Source organism: Bos javanicus, chromosome X (genome assembly GCF_032452875.1).
Source record: "Bos javanicus breed banteng chromosome X, ARS-OSU_banteng_1.0, whole genome shotgun sequence".
Taxonomy (NCBI): Eukaryota; Metazoa; Chordata; class Mammalia; order Artiodactyla; family Bovidae; genus Bos; species Bos javanicus.
This window is the reverse complement of record NC_083897.1, coordinates 35,344,258-35,366,792: the sequence shown is the minus strand read 5'-3', so window position 1 is coordinate 35,366,792 and position 22,535 is coordinate 35,344,258. Positions and strand designations below refer to the sequence as shown.

General features: G+C 39.0%; 1 protein-coding gene across 2 annotated transcripts in view; it reads left to right on the top strand.

Annotated features, from left to right (window-relative positions):
* Positions 1-22,535, top strand: part of GABRA3 (gamma-aminobutyric acid type A receptor subunit alpha3) — a 241,699-nt gene that overhangs the window by 171,938 nt on the left and 47,226 nt on the right. For both annotated transcript variants that reach the window (XR_009734880.1, XM_061408863.1), the window contains exon 6: positions 14,420-14,502. Coding sequence is in view for 1 of the 2 variants with exons in the window: in XM_061408863.1 (XP_061264847.1) it covers positions 14,420-14,502 (83 nt within the window). In the remaining variant the exon portion in view is untranslated. The remainder of the gene's footprint in view (positions 1-14,419; positions 14,503-22,535) is intronic.

Sequence of the window (22,535 nt, the reverse complement as noted above, 5' to 3'; positions counted from 1 at the left end):
TCCACTGGATCATCAAAAAAGCAACAGAGTTCCAGAAAAAACATCTACTTCTACTTTATTGACTCTGCCAAAGCCTTTGACTGTGTGGATCACAACAAACTGTGGAAAATTCTGAAAGAGATGGGAATACCAGACCACTTGACCTGCCTCCTGAGAAATCTGTATGCAGGTCAAGAAGCAACAGTTAGAACTAGACATGGAACAACAGACTGGTTCCAAATTGGGAAAGGAGTACATCAAGGCTGTATATTGTTACACTGCTTATTTAACTTATATGCAGAGTACATCATGAGAAATGCTGGACTGGACTGGATAAAGCACAAGCTGGAATCAAGATTTCCAGGAGAAATATCTGTAACCTCAGATATGCGGAGGACATAACCCTTATGGCAGAAAGCGAAGAAGAACTAAAGAGCCTCTTGAAAGTGAAAGAGGAGAGTGAAAAAAGTTGGCTTAAAACTCAACATTTAGAAAACTAAGATCATGGCATCTGATCCCATTACTTCATTGCAAATAGATGGGGAAACAATGCAAACAGTGTGAGACTTTATTTTCTTGGGCTCCAAAATCACTGCAGATGTTGACTTCAGCCATGAAATTAAAAGACACTTGCTCCTTGGAAGAAAAGTTATGACCAACCTAGAGAGCATCAAAGGTCCATCTAGTCAAAGCTATGGTTTTACCAGTAGTCATGTATGGATGTGTGAGTTGGACTATAAAGAAAGCTGAACACTGAAGATTGATGTTTTTGAACTGTGGTGTTGGAGAAGACTCTTGAGAGTCCCTTGGACAACAAGGACCAGTCCATCCTAAAGGAAATCAGTCCTGAATATTCATTGGAAGGACTGATGCTGAAGCTGAAACTCCAGTACTTTGGCCACCTGATGCAAAGAACTGATTCATTGGAAAAGACCCTGATGCTGGGAAAGATTGAAAGCCGTAGGAGAAGGGGATGATAGAGAATGAGATGGTTGGATGGCATCACCAACTCAATGGACATGAGTTTGCATAAACTCTGGGAGTTGGTGTTGGACAGGGAGGCCTGGCGTGCTGCAGTCCATGGGGTTGCAGAGTCGGACATGACCAAGTGACTGAACTATATTGAACTAAGTGCAGCACTTTCATAGCATCATCTTGTTGACACATGAAAAGCACAAGTTGGATTAAGTCTAAAGAACACTCAATTTCTCAGGAAGCTTCATTCTACAGCATTCCTATTGTTATTTTGACCCTTAAAAACAGTATCTGGGTTCCATAGGAAAATTAAAGGACAACTTTTTAGAAATATCTGACCAAAGTTTGCAAGGCTATTTTTTAGGACAATTTAGAATCAAGCCTTCCCTTGCTTCATCTTGTGATCTCAGGACAACCATAAAAATACAGGCCAAAGCTCATTACCTGCTTTTTCAGTTTTGGAACAATACAAAAGAGATGATCAGAGTCCAACTCAAGATAATGTAAACATTTATGAGATATTTTCCATTTTTTTTCAGACATGGATATATAGGAAACTTTATTTCTATTAATGACATCTTACTGATTAATGAAAATATGGGTAAATATGTTCATTGTTATATTCATTGTCTTTATATATAAATGTATAATATATAATACAATAAAAAAGTTTCACTGATTATTTGAATAGGAGCAAAAAGGACTATTTGAATTTAGCTAGATTTTATCTCATTCAGTTGAATCATTCAACATATTTATACTAGTACTATTATATACTTTGGGATATGTGCTGAACTACAGAGATAAGATACAACTCATGTTCTTAATGACTATTTGATCTAGTAGTTAAAGAAGACATATGCACAGATAGCTGCACAATAATATAAAAGTCCTTAAATAGAGACAGGTACAAAATATGATGAGATTACAGGATAAAAAGCATCTAAAATCATATGGAGACATCAAGAAAAGTTGTACAAAGAAGATAATGCTTATCCTATATCTTGAATTTTGAAGGAAGTATAGGTAACTGTTAAACAGATGAGGGGCAGATTAATATACTGAAGGATATTCCAGGAAGGGAAATAGCATATGCAAAGGCAAGTATTTATAAATTGACATTGTGTGTCAGAAAATTCATGTCTCTTATTAGAACTTTCATTTGTTGATTCTTTCCAAAATATTTCTTAAGGGCTTAACAAGACCCAAACAGTGTTTGGGACACTAGGGATTAAAAAAAAAAAAAAAAGTGTTAAAAATTAAAAGTGTTAGTTGCCCAGTACTGTCTGATTCTTTGCAAACCCATGGACTGTAGCCCACCAGGCTCCTCTGTCCATGAGATTTCCCAGGCAAAAATAGTGGAGAGTGTTGCCATTTCCTTCTCCAGGGGATCTTCCAGACCCAGGGATTGAACCTGGGTCCCCTGCATTGCAGGCAGATTCTTTACCGTCTGAGCAACCAGGAAAGCCACTAAGGATAAAGTGGTAGGCAAAAAATATACGTGGTTTCTGTCGTCATATTGTTGTATGGAAAAGCCAATTTTGACTCCATGTTGGAACTGTTTGTTTGACTTACTATTCACTGCTTTTGTTATTATAATCATACATGATGACCTGCCTCAGAGAACCCTGCCCTTCTGCCTGAATATTAATTCAAAGTGCCTATGTTAAGGGAGACATCTTGACCCTGTCCATCTGTGGATGGCTGCAAGAAAACAGAAATTAACACATCCCCTCCCTAAGGCTGCCATTTTAGGAAATATTTGCAAGATTAATGGCCTTTTTACTTTGTTTCCTCACCTCCCTCCATCTCTGATGTATAAAAGAATCTGGCATCCAGACCCCAGTAAGATCATTATTCTGAGACATGAGTCTGCCATCTTGGTCAGCCAGCTCTCTGAATAAAGTCATATTCCTTGCTTCAACACCTCATCTTCAATTGTTTGGCCTGTGCTGCAGCAAGCAGAGTGAGCTTGTACTTGGTAACAGTATAGGTACATTCTAGTAGATCCCTTGGAGTAGGGAGTGTCTACCCAGTCCACTGTTCTTGCCTGGAGAATTCCATGGACAGAGGAGCCTGCCAGGCTACAGTCCATGGGGTTGCAAAGAGCTGGACATGACTGAGCAACTAACACTTTCACTTTAGTGGGGAAAACAAACTGTTAATGCAAGTTCATGTGCCCAGTGCAAAGTGAGACCAAACAAACTGAAACATTGGAGTTTGCAGCAGAGAAAGGTTTATTGCAATCCGTGTGGTGCTGAGTTCAAGTTCACTCTGCTTGCCACACATCAGGCCAATAAGTCAGGAGATGAGGTAAGGAATAATGACTTTATTTGAAAAGTCAGCAGACCCAGAAGATGGAAGACTAATGTCTCAAAATAACCATCTTATTGGGGTCTGGATGCCATTTTTTAAAAATAGAACACAGAGCAGGAAGAGGTGAAGAAGTAAAGTAAGATGACCATTAATCTTACAAATATCTCCTGAAATTGAAGCCTCAGGGAGTTGTTGTTTAGTCGCTAAGTCGTGTCTGACTCTTTGTGACCCCATGAACTGCAGCATGCCAAGTTTCCCTGTCCTTCACTATCTCCCAGAGTTTGCTCAAACTCATGTCCATTGAGTTAGTGATGCCATTCCAACCATCTCATCTTCTGTCACCTCCTTCTCCTCCTGCCCTCAGTCTTCCCCAACATCAGGGTCTTTTCCAATGAGTCAGCTCTTCGCATCAGGTGGCCAAAGTATTAGAGCTTCACCTTCAGCATCAATCCTTCAGGTGAATATTCAGGGTTGATTTCCTTTAGGATTGGCTGGTTTCATCTCCTTGCTGTCCAAGAGACTTTCAAGACTCTTCTCCAGCATCACAGTTCGAAAGCATCAATTCTTTGGTGCTCAGCCTTCTTTATGTCCCAACTCTCACATCCGTACATGACTACTGGAAAAATCTGTAGTCTGGTTTTTCTAGAACTACTGGAAAAACCGTTGACTCTATGTACCTTTGTTAGCAAAGTGATGTCTCTGGTTTTTAATATACTGTCTAGGTTTGTCATAAGTTTTTTTTCCAAGAAGCAAGCATCTTCTAATTTCATGGCTGTAGTCACTATCTGCAGTAATTTTGGAATGCCAAAAAATAAAATCTGCTACTGTTTCCACTTTTTCCCTATTTGCAATGACGTGATGGGACCAGATGTCATGATCTTGGTTTTTTGAATGTTGAGTTTTAAGTCAGCTTTTTCACTCTCCTCTTTGACTTTCATCAAGAGGCTCTTTAGGTCTTCTTGGCTTTCTGCCATTAGAGTGGTATCACCTACGTATCTGAGGTTATAGATATTTCTCCCAGCAGTCTTAATTCCAGCTTGTGCTTCATCCAGCCCAGCATTTTGCATGATGTACTCTGTGTATAAATTAAATAAGCAGGGTGACAATATACAGCCTTGATGTACCCCTTTCCCAATTTTGAACCAGTCTGTTGTCCCATGTCTTGTTCTAATTGTTGCTTCTTGACCTGCATATAGGTGTCTCAGGAGTCAGATAAGGTGATCTGATGTTCTCATCTCTTTAAGAATTTTCCACAGTTTGTTGTGATCCACACAGTCAAAGGCTTTAGTGTAGTTAATGAAGCAAAAGTAGATGTTTTCCTGGAATTCCCTTGCTTTCTATATGATCCAAGGGATGTTGGCAATTTGATTTCTGATTCTTCTGCCTCTTCTAAATTCAGCTTGTCCATATGGAAGTTACTGGTTCATGTACTGTTGAAGCCTTGAGGAGGGGATTTGCACATTTCTGTTTTCTTGCCATCATCCACAGGTGGACAGAATCAGTATTTGTCTCTGAACATAAGCCCTTTGGTTTAACATTCAGGCAAAGCAGCAAGGGTCCTTGAGGTAGGCCATTATGTATAGACAGTATCCTTTTAGTGAACAAAAGCAACTGGATGCAAAGTTTAAAATAAAGGAAACAGATCCAACTTGTAGTCAGATTTTGTTCTTCCCTGTAATACTTGCAAGGAGACAGGTTGCTCAAGCCCTCAAAACCCTGGAACTCCCCAAAGGTTTTTGACAAAACATTTTTAAAATCCAGATGAGGGAGGGAGGTGGTGTCACAAGGGTAACTTCGTCAATCCTTCGCTCCAGGAGGCCAGGGGCTGTGTCCTTATGGTCATCAAGTAGTTAACTGCTTCGATTTGGTGGGAGGTTTCTCCCATCTGTGAAACAGCTCAGGAAGTTTGCATCAAATACTGTTTTCTAGGTACTTCAGAAAGGAGCTAAAGCAGAGGATTTGGGGGAGGGCCTGTCCCTTGGGAAGAACCCATAGGGTCCTGTTTGGTTACATTATCAAGAAGAAAGTGGTATTTTTTGACCACTTAAGAGAGGCTTATTGTCATATTCAGACCTGCATGCCATCCTTTATTCTTTGATCGTATGATTGGGTCAGTTTTGCTCATGTACTTGGGATGTTTCAATGACATTTTTGAAAAGTAAATTGTGCATGATACCTGGACATTCCCCAGCAACACACAGAAATGTTAATAATAAAGCTCTTCTCTTCTTGCTTTAGGTGCAAATAACTTGCATCTGAGTCTAATGGTAGGAACCATGGAAGGCATTTGGGTCACATTGTTAATTCTATAGGACTTAATGTAATGAAATCAACCAAGCATTGATAGCTTTGTTTCACACAACCCTTTTTTGTAATGGCTTTTGCTGTAGGGGATTCCACCTATAGTTTCTTCTTCTTCTTTTTTTTTTTTTCCAAATTACAAATTTTATTTATTTATTTTTTGGAGGCTAATTACAATATTGTATTGGTTTTGCCATAACTGACTCACAGAACCTCACTTAGTGTGTCTCCCTCGAATGAACAGAAGTAAGAGCACAGAAGAGATATAGTGGCTCATTTTGAACTCTGAGAAAGATTACAATGAGGTGGGAAGCAAGTAACATTACGAGTATTCTGTTAATCACAAATTATGCTATGTATTCCATGTGGTGATATCAAACCCTACCCTCCAAGAGCTCACATCTTAACAGGAAAGATAGGACATAACCCTGTGTACGAGACAGCAAAAGAGACACTGATGTATAGAGCAGTCTTATGGACTCTGTGGGAGAGGGAGAGGGAGAGGGTGGGAAGATTTGGGAGAATGGCATGGAAACATGTAAAATATCATGTATGAAATGAGATGCCAGTCCAGGTTCGATGCATGATACTGGATGCTTGGGGCTGGTGCACTGGGACGACCCAGAGGGATGGTATGGGGAGGAAGGAGGGAGGAGGGTTCAGGATGGGGAACACATGTATACCTGTGGCGGATTCATTTTGATATTTGGCAAAACTAATACAATTATGCAAAGTTTAAAAATAAAATTAATTAAAAAAAGAAAAAAAAAAAGAAAGATAGGACACATAATTTACTATACTATAGGGCATAATCAAAGTTTCAAAAAAGCCAACAATGAAGTGCTCTAAGCTAAAAATGATAGGTTTCCATACAACCTGGATGTGGTGACCCAACGACGAAAGAACAAATAACCAAGGAGGGTCTTGGAATGCAGGAATGGAAAAACCAGACCCTTATCGTCCTTCCCTCATCCATGTTGTAACTATTAGTGGAACGGTATAACTTGTCTCCCCTCCTGCCCCATAGGGAGGAGGTATTTACCTTACTCTTCCCCACCCAGTATACGTGCCTCATTCAATAAGCAAATGACCCATAAGACCCCTATCCAAACTCCTTGTACCCTGGGTATAAAAGTGGACTAAGGACCCCCATTCAACACTGGTTCTCTCTTGAGCTGGCCCACTGTTCTAACAGCATTTTCCACTCTAATAAACTTTATTTCTCTCTCATTCTGTCTCATGTCTGGAAATTCTTTTAAAACCTGTGCCAGGACCATGACACTGGAGGCATGGGCCCAGATGTGGAAAAGCATCATAGGGAAACTAGCATTTGAGCTGGAGAGAGGGAGGGAAGAATGTATTCCCAAGAGGTCTTCTCACATTTATTTCATTTTTGCCAGATGCAAAAGGAAATTAGGACCTTGAAATAACAAAAATTACCTTTATTCTCAAAGGCAAGAAGCTGAACCCCAGGCAGACTTAGTCTGTTTAAAAGATCATTCTAACACAGATCAGAAGGGTCCCTCTAGTACCAAAGAACCCAACTATTTTAGATGCTACTGTTTTTAAACACAAATTAGCGTGTTCAATGCCCAGTGAGGCCAAACAAGGTGAAACATTGGGGTTTAGAGCAGAGAAAGGTTTATTGCAGAGCCATGCAAGGTTTTGAGGTGGATCATGCATAAAAATCACAAATTCCCCAATGGAGACAGTGGACACAGAAAGGATTTGTACCTAGGAGGACTCCACAGGGTCCTGTTTGGTTTTACTACCCCTAGAAAAATGAAGACTGTCTGTTGTAGTGAAGAACTTTAGAGTAGGAATTAGGCGCTCTAAGTGTGAGTCCTAACTCTGGCCCAGATCAGCAGTTTAACCATAAACAAGGCATTTCTGTTCTCTGGACCTCAGTTTCTTCTTGTGGGAAAAGGGACTGAAAATACCTGCTCTACTTATCTTGCAGAAATATTTATTAAACCAAGAAATATTTATTGACTACATGCTATGTGCCAATCACTATACTATGGATGGAATTGCAATAATACATAGAGACCCTTCTCTCAAGTTTCTCATAGTTCTGTGCAGAAGATAGACACATAAACAGACTGATAATTCTGTGTGGTATTAAAAAATGATTAAAGAAAAGAATTTAGATGATACAAACAATTTCACTTCATGAGGTGAACAGTCTCCTTTTGAAGAACCTCAGAATGGAGAGGAAGGAAGGAAGCTTTTATAAAATAAAGAATAAACAAAGAAGAGAAAAATAGGAAATAATAGAAAATATCTGATTGGGTAGAGCCATATAATCTACCTTGCTTAGGGTATGAGATGGCCCAGAGTTGGCTTGGCCATTGAAAATAGTTGACTGGATATACTGTGTTTCTCTGTCAAGTAGAGAATTTATAGGAACACTAAGGTCATCTAAGTTTTTGTTTTCTGATGTAGCACTCAGGCAGCAGTAGCTCCATCTTGAACCTAGCAAGTTATTTCAACAACGTTAAGCACTAAGCTATTTGTACAAACTGCTCTGGAATTTCTGTGAACTGCCTATAGGGCACATACAAAGTATCACAGAAAAGGTAATATTTGAGCATGAACTTGAAGGAAATTTGTTTCACATATGAAGAGGAAAGGGTGTTTCTGGCAGGACAAAAAAGAACCCAACAATTTGTGCAAAGACTCAAAAGCATTAAAGCTTTGTTTGGCAAAATCATAAGTATTTGCAGATGGCTGAAGAGTGGGAAAAACTTATGAACATCAGAAAATGAGGATAGAACAACGCATGTGAGGTAATTGTTAAAACCTAGATGTGTTCCATATAATGGTTAAATGCAGTGGTAAAGAGGTAAAAATTATATACAATATTATATAGGTTTCAGGTGTACAAATAATTCACAATTTTTAAGGGTTATACTTTAAAGAGTTAACTATAAGAATAATTATTATAAAATATTGGCTGTATTCCATGTATTGTACAATATATTCTTGTAGTTTATTTATTTGAAGATAGTACTTTGTACCTCTTAGTCCCTTACTCCTGTCTTTTCCTTTCTCCTTTCATCTACCCACCAATAATCACTAGTTTGTTCTCTGTATCTTACACTATCCAGCCCATTCCCCATAGTTTCCTCTTTGAACTCATCATCTGTTAATCTTCCCCCTTGGCCTCTCCACTACAGCCACAGTGGTCTAGTTGCTATTTTTTTTTAATATATTGGGCACCTTTCTACCTCTGGGCCTTTGCATTTGCCACTTCCTCTACTTTGAATATTCTTTCTCCAGCTATTCATAAGGCTCACTCACACAACCTTCAGGATCATTGCCTAAATGTCACCTACTCAGTGAGATATTCCCTGAATACCCTATGAAAATTGGAATCCCTTGTCAATACTTTCTGCTCACATCTTATTTTTCTTCCTGAGGCGTATTGCCTTTTATTACATTATATAGTTTACTTATTTTACTTGTTTGTTTGGTGTTTTCCCTCTACTCAAATGTAAGCTCTAAGAGGGAAACAACCTTGGTGTGTTTGCTGATGTACTTATATTGCTTAGAATAATACCTGGCATATAGTAGGTGATCAAAAATTATTTGTTGAGTATAATAAGTAGCAAACTTTTAGTCAGCTCCATCCCAGACTTGGGTGACTTGAGAAATGTTCTTCCCTTCTGCTTTATCATATGTAAAATATGTGAGGCCTTCCTTGGTGGCTCAGATGATAAATAATCTGCCTACAATGCAGGAGACCTGGGTTTGATCCCTGGGTCAGGAAGATCCCCTGGAGAAAGGAATGGCTACCCACTCCAGTATCTTGCCTGGAGAATTCCATGGACAGAAGAACCTGGTGGGCTACAGTCCATGGGGTTGCAAAGAGTTGAACACTAGTGAGCAATTAACACTTTCACACTTTCATTTTTAAAATATATGAGGGAATAAAACTGGATGCTTTCTGTAAGGGTCTTTCAGATATGAAATTCTAGGAAAGAGGCTAGATGATCACTCAAGAGGATAGGCTGAGATATTGTGCTATTAAGGAATCATATTAAGATGCTATTTTCCTAGAAGCCTAGGAATACCTGAACCCTACCTTACTCTATCTATATCTTCTCTCTGCAAGCTCCGTGTAGAAGTACATGCTTTTAGGAAAGCAAAAATCATTCATTAGTTAATTGATTCAGTGGATATGTATTGAACACCTACAATGTGCTAGGTAGTGTGCTATGCTGCTGGCACACATCAAAGAGAATCCAAGACAAAAATCCATAGCTTTACAATAAGGAGGAAAAAATGATGAGAAGAAATAAATTATACGGCATGTTATAAGTTAGGTATATGGGAAACTGTGGGAGTTGGTGATGGACAGGGAGGCCTGGTGTGCTGTAGTCCATGGGGTCGCAGAGTCAGACACAACTGAGCAGCTGAACTGAACTATGGGAAAAGAAAGAGCATGGTAAAGTTTACTAAGCATAGTGTGGATAGTAAACTGAGTGGAAGTCAGGGTAGGCTTCATTCAGAAGATAATAATTAAGCAATGACTTGAAAGAGGCACGAGAGCATAACAAGTGCACAGGCTATGACACAAGAGAGACACGCATGTTGGAAGAATAGCAAGGAAGCCAGGGTGACTGGAACAGAGACAGCAAGGGAAGGCACAGTAGGAGATAAGCCATAGAGGAACAGAAGATAAGATCATGTAAGAGCCTGTAAGCCATGGCAAGGAGTTCAGCTTTTACTCTGTATAGGATGAGGAAATACTTGATGGCTATTGTGTAGAAAATATAGTATGCAGAGAAAGGGTAAAAGTAGAGATACAAGTTAGGAGGCCATGGAAGTAATAAAACTTTAACTTATTACTGTGGTGGAGTAAAAACCAATTGTTGAGAAACAAAGATTAGGGTGACAGGGGAGCCAGGGTGCTACAGAACAGTAGAATGAGGACAATACCTGAAGAGGGTGTGCGTATGTATATGCATGTGTGAAGGGCTTAAACACATCTTCCCATCTGTATTCACATCTGTATCTTTCATCCCCAAAGAAAATGATTTCCTATATTGCCTTTTACTTCCTGTTTGCTTTCTGCATAGGAATCAAAACAGATCAAAACTTGGTTGGGACTCAGTTCCTGTAATCTGATTGTCACATTTTGAGGGGTCTTGGACCGTTTTTGAAAAGCCAACTGAAAACTAATTGTTGTTCACTCGCTAAGTTGTGTCAAATTCTTTGCGACCCTGTGGGTTGCAGCACGCCAGGCTTTCCTGCCCTTCATTGTCTCCTGGAGTTTGCTCAAACTCATGTCCATTGAGTCAGTGATGCCATCCAACCATCACATCCTCTGTCATCCCCTTCTCCTCCTGCCCTCAGTCTTTCTCAGCATCAGGGTCTCTTCTAATGAGTCAGCTCTTCACATCAGGTGGCCAAAGTATTGGAGCTTCAGCTTCAGCATCAGTCCTTCCAATGAATATTCAGGGTTGATTTCCTTTAGGATTGACTGGTTTGATCTCTTTGCTGTCCAAGGGACTCTCAAGAGTCTTCCCCAGGACCAGTTTGAAAACATCAGTTCTTTGATGCTCAACCTTCTTTGTGGTCCAACTCTCACATCTATACATGACTAATGAAAAAGCCATAGTTTTGACTATACAGACTTTTGTTAGCAAAGTAATGTCTCTGCTTTCTAATACACTGTCTCGTATATCTGTAAGTCTCATTCATCTTGTGTAACTTAAATTTAGTACCCTTTCACTAATACCTCCCAGCTCACTCCAGCTCATGGCAACCACCATTATATTCTCTGCTTCTGTGAATTTGACTATTTTAGATTCTGCGTATGAGTAATATCTTACAGTATTTGTCTTTGTCCACCTTATTTCACTTAGCATGATGTCCTACAAGTTCATCAGTGTTGTTGCAAATGGTAGGATTTCTTCTTTCTAAGGCTGGATAATATTCCATTGTATGTAGGTACGTTTTCTTATCCACTTATCTGTTAATGGACATTTAGTTTGCTTCCGTGTCTTGGCTATTGTGAATAATTTTGCAATAAAACATGGGAGTACAGATATCTCTTTGATATCTTGATTTCAATTCCTTTGGACAGAGAACCAGAAGTGGGATTGCTGGATCACATGGTAGTTCTATTTTTAATTTTTGAAGAGCCTCTCTACTGTTTTCCATAGGGGCTGTACCAATTTACATTCCCACCAACAGTGTAGGAGGAATCTCTTTTTTTCCACATCCTCACCAACACTTGTTATCTCTTATCTTTTTTGATGACAGCTGTTCTAACAAATGTGAGGTGATATCGCATTGTGGTTTTAATCTGCATATCCCTGATGAGTAGAGATGTTGAGCATCTTTTCAAGTCCCTGTTAACCATTTTGTATGTCTTCTTTGGCTAATATCTATTCGGGTGAATTAAAAATACTGTGTTAAATTCTTAAAATTTACTAAGTGGGCAGATCTTATGTTAAGTGTTTTGTCACAAAATAATAATTTAATTTAACAACATAATAATAGTGCTTCCCTCGTGGCTCAGCTTGTAAAGAATCTGCCTTCAGTGTGGGAGACCTGGGTTGGGAAGATCCCCTGGAGAAGGGAAAGGCTATCCACTCCAGTATTCTGCCCTGGAAAATTCCATGGACTGTATAGTTCATGGGGTCGCAAAGAGTCAGACACGACTGAGTGACTTTCACTTTCAACATAATAATAAAAGAGGGTAGAAGCAAAGTTTTGAAGAGGATGGATATTTTGTGGCATAGATTGTGGTGATGAGTATATTAGCCTGAATTTAGTCTGGGTGCTTTCTGCTGCATAAAAAGGTTGAAGGGGTCTTAAAAGTTGTACAAGGAGGAGAGAAGGCATTAGGATGCATTTAAGTACCAGTGAAAAGACCACAGCATAATCTGGCTTTTGAAGTACCCTACTCCCACCAACACCTGCTTTATCATTACTTATCTGTGCTTAGGTAAAATGGGTATAAAGTGGATGGGAATGAAAATAGGAAAGCTATTATAATTCAGTTCTTCTAAACAGAAATCAGTACCTTTTGCATCTTGGCTTTGATAATCTATTTGTTGTGGTTATATTTGCCATGTCCTCAGGACAACAGGGTAGACATAAAGTAGTTTCCCCTCGGCATTACTCATAATAGGCAGTATCTTGGAAATACTAAGTGGATAAAAGGAACACAGTTTTCTTTATTAAGCCCTCATGAAATCTTTTATGTATCCAACAGGAGCAGGCTTCTCAATGAAAGATATTTCTCTTGTATCAGGTTCTCTGAGTCCTGAAATTCCCTACTTATGCCTTAGGAATAAAGAGTAGATTGGTGGAATATTGCAGGCTGACTTGAGAATTGAGCTTTTGTCCAAGACACATGGGAAATTTTATAAATATCCAAGGGATTAGTTAGAGCTGCAAGGATACTTGCCGTCTAGTTTTAACCTCTTACTATTTAGATAAGGAAATGGAAAATAAGAGGTGGGTAAATATTTGCTAAAGGGCACACACTTGGTTTCTGCCTTCCAGCCTAGAGTTCTTGCTAATAAACACCTGAGCATGTTTGCTTTAGTCAGCCTGATTTGAGCAGTATCCAGTATTGCTACTGTGATCATTTATGAGGTGGTACACATTTATCAAGTTTAACAGTTAGCCAGGATAAGAGATTATTGCCAGTTGGCCACCTAAAACTCTTAAGAGGATGGCAGGGATTGAATCCAGTATAACCAGGGGGTATACAGGTTAGCTAGAAAAAGCTCATCAAAGTTAGCTGTCAAATAATTATGAATTTTTGCAATTCCCATTTCCACATAGCAGGTTACTTCCTAGGACAAAGAAAGTTGAGGCTCAAAATATATGAAGGAAAAAGACAGGAAATTTTAGAACTGATTAGACAGTAATGCCAGAGATTGAGTATGTGGGTATGGCAAGTCTTACCCAGTCTAGATTTCGATTGAGGAATCTGTGAACAGTCTCTCCTACATGTTGTCCCTATTAAGAGCACATGAGTTCTTCATACTTGACCTTTAAGGTGTTTGATGTCCTCCATAAACTTTGTAATTTTTTTTTTCTTGCCAGCTGCTGTGTGTGTACATGAATGTGCAAATATGTGTATGTGTTCTGCAAGAATCACCTTCAGCAGAGCCATCTTTTGTGCTTATTATCAGGTTAAAGGTATCCTTTCTACACATCCCTCCTCTCCAGTGCAGTCTCTCAATTTTTTTAATTCACACGATAGCCTGCTGAGGAGAATTATTTCAGAAATAAACTGCTGGGCTTCCAAGGTGGTACAGTGGTAAAGAATCTGCCTGCCAGTGTGGGAGATGCAAGAGATGTGAATTCGATCCCTGGGTGGGGAGATCCCTGGAGAAGGAAATGGCAACCCACTTCACTATTCTTGCCTGGAAAATTCCATGGACAGAGGAACCTGGCAGGCTACAGTCCATGGAGTTTTAAAGAGTCAGACACAACTGAGTGACAGCACACACTCACACAGGCAATTAAACTGCTATCAGGACTGAATGACTCAGAACCTGGTGTTTCCATGCTGCTTTGGTGGGCAGGTAGCTAAGGGAGCTCAGCTAGGACAGATAAATGATATTTGTTTTCCTAAAGGTGGTAAAATGGATTCATATCTGATCTAAAAATCTGAATACTGAATGCTGCTTTGAGAGGCTCTCTAGTCCAGTTAATCCATCCCTTGTGTTCATAAAATCTTAGATCTCAGTGAACCTAAACAAACAAATTTTTGGTTTTTTTTTTAGCAGCACTCCACTGTTGGTGAATGGAAACCTATCTCCATGTTTAATACCATTCATTTTAGCTTAATTTCATGTTCTGTTCTTCCTTTTAGGTTAACAATTCATGCTGAGTGTCCCATGCATTTGGAAGATTTTCCTATGGATGTGCATGCCTGCCCACTGAAGTTTGGAAGCTGTATGTATTTTCTTACTTTCTGTTTTCTGATCTCCCCTCCTCCAAAAAAAATGACATAGTTCCTATTCTGTCCCTTAGTAATTTCAAAAGCTGAGAGTTTTAATTTGGGCTAGTATGTAAGTGGGGAAGGGGAGTGGGGTGGAGTAGTACTAACTGATCAGGAGGAGATTTAACCTTTAATAGAGTTTTCATTTTAGGAAGCAAACGTTATTTCACCATTTTAGACTAATTTCTTTGTCATTAGCTTATAACATTAACATCTGTTTCCTAAATTATCCATAAGACAAGCCAAGACAGAGCTAATATAAAGCACAATAATAGGTTCCTAAAGACAAGATCCTTCTAACAGAAGGTGTTTATATTTTTAAAATTCCTATTCTATGTGCATCTTCGTATACTTCTATCTAATTCTCTACAGCGAATGATAAACAGTAAGAGATGGGAAATTTTCTCCTTTTAATAGAGTATTGCCCTTGCCAATAGCTGTAAATCTGGCAGAGAAATAAGTACATACATAGCCCATTTTCAGATAATTAGAAAAATCAAAATCGAGTAGAATTTGAGTGAGTTTCTGACTAAGAATTTCAGAGTAAGTTTAACTTGGGAGTCATCAGAGCAACAGTGGCAGACTTTATTTTTTGGGCTCCAAAATCACTGCAGATGGTGACTGCAGCCATGAAATTAAAAGACGCTTACTCCTTGGAAGGAAAGTTATAACCAACCTAGACAGCATATTAAAAAGCAGAGACATTATTTTGCCAACAAAGGTCTGTCTAGTCAAGGCTATGGTTTTTCCAGTAGTCATGTGTGGATGTGAGAATTGGACTATAAGGAAAGCTGAGTGCCGAAGAATTGATGCTTTTGAACTGTGGTGTTGGAGAAGACTCTTGAGAGTCCCTTGGACTGCAAGGAGATCCAACCAGTCCATCCTAAAGGAGATCAGTCCTGAGTATTCATTGGAGGGACTGATGTTCAAGCTGAAACTCCAATACTTTGGCCACCTGATGCGAAGAACTGACTCGTTTGAAAAGACCTTGATGCTGGGCAAGATTGAAGGCAGGAAGAGAAGGGGACGATAGAGGATGAGATGGTTGGATGGCATCACTGACTCAATGAACATGAGTTTGGGCAAACTCCAGGAGTTCATGATGGACAGGGAGGCCTGGTGTGCTGCAGTCCATGGGGTCGCAAAGAGTCAGACATGATTGAGTGACTGAACTGAACTACACTTGGAGCAATATATCATAGTCTGTGTTTATCATCTCTAAATTATATTTATCTCTGTATTTTAATGTAGAAAGTGCATTTGAAAAGACCCAAATAATTACGTGTGACATATTTTTTTTCAATCATTGTCCAAATTTACAAATTATCTCCTGTAGGCCAGGCTCTATTATAGGAGCTTGGAATGCATCCATGAATAAAACAAAGACCCTGCCCTTGTGGAGCTTATATAGAGGAGAGAGTGATGGCAAAAGAGAAAATAAACACTAGATTAAAAATTAAAGTATAAAGTATGTTGTAAAATGAGACACACCATAAGAAGACATAAAAGTACTGCAGAAGAAGGTGGAGTCAATCATGTCTAGGTGGAAGATAGGCATTGCCATTGAAATTTAAAATAAAGTAATCAGTGTAGTCTTCTTTGAAAAAGTGACATTTGGGCAGAAAGTTTGAGGAGGCAAAAGATTTAACAAGACAGATATTTGTGGAAATAATACTGTAGTTATAGGGAACAGCCAGGGACAAGACCCTGAGTCAGAAATGTATCTGACTTGTTAAAGAACATCAAAGTGCCAGATGTGAGATCAAAGAGGGGGTCAGGTCATCTGCAGTCTTGATGGACAGTAAAGCGCTTTGAATTTTATTCTGAGGGAAAGTGGAGTTATTGGAATATTTAGATATATTATCTGATTTTGATTTTTCAAGAATCATTATGGATACTCTTTTAAAAATAAGTATGAGAAAGATAGAAGCAGGGAGTCCAGTTAATAGATTATTGTAATATTTCAGTTGAGAGATGATGATGGCTCATATCAGAGTGATAGTGGCATAAGTGATAAGATTCTAATTCTGGACACATCGTGAAGGACAATCCCAAAGCATCCTCCAATGAATTAGATATAGATTATCACAAGAAGAGAACTCAAGGATGACTTATAGATTCTGTCCTAATGGATTTACTATCAAGTTAGGTAAGTATTACTTCCATTCTATGTAGGATAGAGTTGTTCGTGAGTGAACAAGCTCCCCTCATGAACAATTAGGAAACCTAGAACTGTTGAGCAATAAGGATTGAAAAGACTAAAGTTCTGGAGATAGGGTACAACCTCCTTTATTCTTGGTGTGTGTGTTGCTCAGTTGTGTCTGACTCTTTCCCACCCCATAGACTATAGCTTGCCAGGCTCCTCCTTCCATGGGATTCTCCAGGCAAGAATCCTGGAGTGTGTTACCATTCCCTTCTTCAGGGGATGTTCCCACCCCAGGGATTGAACCCAGGTCACTTATATTGCAGGCAGATTCTTTACCATCTGAGCCACCAGGGAAGCCCCTTCATTCTTGGTGGTACTTTCCAATTGTGGCCATGGATTGCAGCTTGGAATTCAAGTTTTGCCCTGACCATAGGGCTGCTGCTGGATGATATATATAAAAAAGTAATAGAAAATGAATTTATGGTTGCTGGGGTTGCCAGCAAGAAGGAACAGTTAGGGGGGTTGGGATAGACATTTACACACTACATTTAAAATAGATAATCAACAAGAACTTACTGTATAGCACAGGGAACTCTGCTCAATGTTACTTAGCAGCCTGGATGGGAGGGGAGTTTGTAGGAGAATGGATACATATATATGTATGGCTGAGCCCCTTTGCTGTTCACCTGAAACTATCACAACATTGTTAATCGGCTATGCATGCTAATTCACTTCAGTCGTGTCCAACTCTTTGTGACTCTGTGGACTATAGCCAGTGAGGTTCCACTGTCCATGAGATTTCCCAGGCAAGAAGACTAAAAATGACTCACCATTAGCAGTATCAGTTCAGTTCAGTTCAGTCGCTCAGTCGTGTCCGACTCTTTGCGACCCCATGAATTGCAGCACGCCAGGCCTCCCTGTCCATCACCAACTCCCGGAGTTCACTCAGACTCACATCCATCGAGTCAGTGATGCCATCCAGCCATCTCATCCTCTGTCGTCCCCTTCTCCTCCTGTCCCCAATCTCTCCCAGCGTCAGAGTCTTTTCCAGTGAGTCAACTCTTCACGTGAGGTGGCCAAAGTACTGGAGTTTCAGCTTTAGCATCATTCCTTCCAAAGAAATCCCAGGGCTGATCTCCTTTAGAATCGACTGGTTGGATCTCCTTGCAGTCCAAGGGACTCTCAAGAGTTTTCTCCAACACCAGAGTTCAAAAGCATCAATTCTTCAGTGCTCATCTTTCTTCACAGTCCAACTCTCACATCCATACATGACCACTGGAAAAACCATAGCCTTGACTAGACAGACCTTTGTTGGCAAAGTAATGTCTCTGCTTTTCAATATGCTATCTAGGTTGGTCATAACTTTTCTCCCAAGGAGTAATGGCTATAAACATACACTTATGATAAGCAAAATCAAGTGATCAGATCAACATATATTCCTGTGCTGATACTTGGAATTTCAACACTTTTGACTCAGTGTGCCAGCATTTCCTGTTCTTGCTTTGACTTGACATTAGTAGATTTCTTTAATCCAGTAATGATTCTATGTCTATTGTTAAGCTTTAATTTTTATAGGAGAATTATGTTTCCATTTTGCTTATTTCTCAACTATTTTTCTCATTATTTGATTTTCAATAAAATATATACATTTCCCAATAAATGCCAGGAAGGAAATTACATACACATAGAAACAATAGTCAGGATAGTGGTTACACTTGATGGGGTTTATGCTTGATAAGGGACACAACTAGTGCTTCTGGGTGCTGAATATATGGAATGTAAGTCTGGCTTCAGGAAAGATATCTAGTACGTATTAGTCTCTCAGTTATGCCCAACTCTTTGGGACCCCATGGAATGTAGCCCACCAGGCTCCTCTGTCCATGGTTTCTCCAGGCAAGATTATTGGAGTGGGTAGCCAATCCCTCCTCCAGGGGATCTTCCGTACTCAGGGATTGTTCGTGGGTCTCCTGCATTGTAGGCAGATTCTTTACCATCTGAGCCAGCAGACTGGATATTTAATTGAAGTTTCATCCATTTAGATGGTATTTAAAGCCATAAGGCTGGAGGAGTTGACTGCATGTAGATAAGAGTGTCAAAGACTGTTTCCTGAATCACTATAACATTTAGAGGCTAAAGAGAAGAGAATAACTCAGTAAATGTGAAGGATAGGACAGGTGTAGTAAGAGGAAACTTAAGGGAACATACTGTCCTAGAAGCAAATTAAGTATGTTAAGAAGGAGAGAGTGGTTTAAATTCTTAAGTGGGCAGTTAATATTGACTTTGAAAACTAATAAGGAAGCAATTCTGGAATGGTAAAGTGAGAACTTCTGAAAATCCACTCTTCAATAAAAGCAACAAGAACATTTTCAAAAGTTGTCAAAATAAACTTTCTCCAAACTCTAAGCAAAGGCTCACAACAGTCTGAGGAGTGTTGTTAGTCAAGAGAAATGGCTGATTCTCAATAAGGCGAGAGAACCATGTTCTGATCCTCTTCACCCCCATTCTGAAGAAGCCTTGAAGATTTCATAATGATAAAAAGGATCAATTCATCAGGAAGATATAACAATTATAAAGATGATTGCACCTAGAAACCCAAAATGCACAGAGCAAAACTGACAAGAATAGAAAGGGGAAATAGAATATTCAATAATAAAAAAAACTAAACATTTTAATATTCCACTTCCATTGAGCAACTAGACAGAACATCAACATAGAAATAGAAGACTTGAACATGATACAAACCAATTAGGTCTAATTAGCATTTATATTGGAGAAGGCAATGGCACCCCACTCCAGTACTGTTGCCCAGAAAATCCCATGGATGGAGGAGCCTGGTAGGCTGCAGTCCATGGGGTCGCTAAGAGTCAGACATGACTGAGCGACTTCACTTTCACTTTCTACTTTCATGTACTGGAGAAGGAAATGGCAACCCACTCCAGTGTTCTTGCCTGGAGAATCCCAGGGACGGAGAAACCTGGTAGGCTGCAGTCCATGGGGTTGCACAGAGTCGGACACGACTGAAGCGACTTAGCAGCAGCAGCAGCAGCATTTATATTGCACTCTACCAAATAATAACACCCATTATTCTGAGGTGCACATGGAATATTTTCTATGGTAAACTGTATGTTAGGCCTTAAAACAAGGTGCAGTCAGTTTAAAAGTACTGGAACCGTATGAAGTGTGTTATCTAACCTCACTTGAATGAAATTAAAAATCAATTATGGAAGGGAATTTGGGAAATTCACAAATATGCTGAAATTAAACAGCATATTCCTAAACAAAAAAAAATGTGTCAAAGAAAAATTCATAAGGGAAATTAGAAAATATTTTGAAATTAATGAAAATTATGTACAATGTAAATACAGCTTAAAGCAGTGTTTAGAGGAAAATTTATAACTGTAAAGACTGTATCAAAAAGAAGAAAGATCTAAAATCAATAACCTGAACTTCCACCTTAAGAAACTAGAAAGAGAAGAGCAAACTAAATTCAAAACAAGCAGATAGAAGAAAATAATAAACATTAGAGTGAAATTAAATGAAACAGAAAATAGAAAAACATTAAACAGAATCAAATAATGTAAAAGTGTTTTTTTGAAAAAATCAATAAATTGATAAACCTTTAGCTAGACTGATGAAAGAGAGAATACAAAACACAGACGCACAAAACAAGAGAATAATCAAATCATGAAATAAGGACATCACTACTGATCTTACAGAAATAAACAGGATTATAAAATAACACAAGCTGCAAATTACATGTCAACAAATGAGAGAGCCTAGATGAAATGGAAAAATTACTACTAATACACAAACTACTGGAAGTGACTGAGAAAAAAGTAGACATTTTTACTGGACCTATAACAAAGGACTTAATTAGTAATTTTATAACTTCCCACAAGCAAAAACCCAGACCCAGATGGTTTCACCATTGAATTTTATCAAACATTTAAAGACGAATGAACACTAAGTCTTCCCAAAGTCTTGTATAATACAGATGAGGAAGAACATACAGTCAGGTCAGTATTACCATGATACCAAAACCAAAGATCACAAGAAAACTACAGACAAATATTCTTTATGAATTCTTTAAGACTATAGACATAAAAGTCTTCAACAAAATAAATAAAATAAAAAACAAATAAAAAAGCCTATAAATGAATTACCCACTATCTTCAAGTGAGATCTATTCCAGGGATATAAAGTTGTCTTTATATCCAAAAATCAATCAATGTAATACACCATATCAATAAAGTAAAGGACAAAAAAGCCACATGATCATTTCAATAGCTGCATAAACACATATACCTCATGCCAGAAGTCCAAATTTGTCCTGATTTGCCAGTAACTCTCTGACAGAGGAGCCTGGTGGGCTACAATCCACAGGGTTGCAAAGAGTCAGCCACAACTGAAGCAACTTGGCACACATGCATACTTGCCTATAACTTACCCTGTAACTTTGGATATTTTAAAATCTTGACAGTTTTAAGTATTTGAATTAGTTATAAACCTATGGAGTGTTTATTTCCACTTGGTTTCATAGTATGCCAACCTTAGGCTGTAGTTGTTATGTTCATCAGAACTCTTGTATTCTTACTGAATATGCCCAAACCAAGCTGGGTATTTTTTCTCTGAAACCTTCTGTGTTTTGTGTCTTGGTTTAGATCTTGTGATCAGGTTGTCGTTAACCTCTTCAACCTCATCTCATATCTCTTTCCCCTTTCCATTGGCTTTCTTCCAGTTCCTAGAACACTGTGACACTGCAGAATATTTCCCACTCGGAAGAGTTTACACTTTCTGTTTTTTGTTTGTTTGGCGCATGAAATATTCTCCATCGAACTCTGGCTTTTGCTCATCTTCCATTTTTCTGCTAAAAAGCCACCCCCTCAAAGGGATCTGCTCTGATCACTGTATCTAATTAAACTCCTCCCCACCTCATAAACTCTGTTTCATTTTTTATAGCACTTATCACTGTACGATATTATCTTCTTTATTTACTTACATATTTTCTTTCTGTACTAGACTTATAAGTTCAATGAAGGGTTGGGACCTCAAATGTCTTATGACTTCTGTACATTAACCATCTATTATAATGTCTCAGTATATGAGTGACTGAATAAAACAAGCAAGCAAGCAAGCAGTTTCTGACAGTATGAGTTCAAAGGGAATTCTTGCTCATTTGTGCTATTGTGGCAGGACTGATTTTTACTTCTCATATTCCTGGAGCCTGGCACATACCAAGGCTCAAGTAACAGAAGGAGGCATTTGGCAAAGCAACCAAAGGCAAGCAGATGCTTGTGGCATCATAGCCAATACAATTTTTGTTAAGGGGGCCATTCTAGGAGTGCTGTAGTTCTTATTGTCTGATAAGTCTCCTTTCTGCAGCATCCATTCCCCACACCTCTCTAAGTCTGCTCCTCCATGGGGGAAAAAAAAAGATCGAACTTGAGGAGAAGGACTCAACTGGGAGGGAAATTGAGGGTTTAAAGAAACCCATGGGACAGGCAGGGAGAAGAGAAGAAAGAGAAGGCCTGAAGGGAAAGATTTCTATTCCCCGATAGGTGAATGAATTCCATCATGAGTCAAGTACTTGCAAAAGCTACAAACTCATGGTTATCTAGAATCCTTCCTTACACTTCCTCCTTTCCTTTCTTGAAAGTGAAAGTCACTCAGTCATGTCTGACTCTTTGTGACCCCATGGACTATACAGTCCATGGAATTCTCCAGGCCAGAATACTGGAGTGGTTAGCCTTTCCTTTCTCCAGGGGATCTTCCCAACTCAGGGATCAAACCCAGGTCTCCCGCATTATAGGCTGATTCTTTACCAGCTGAGCCACAAGGGAA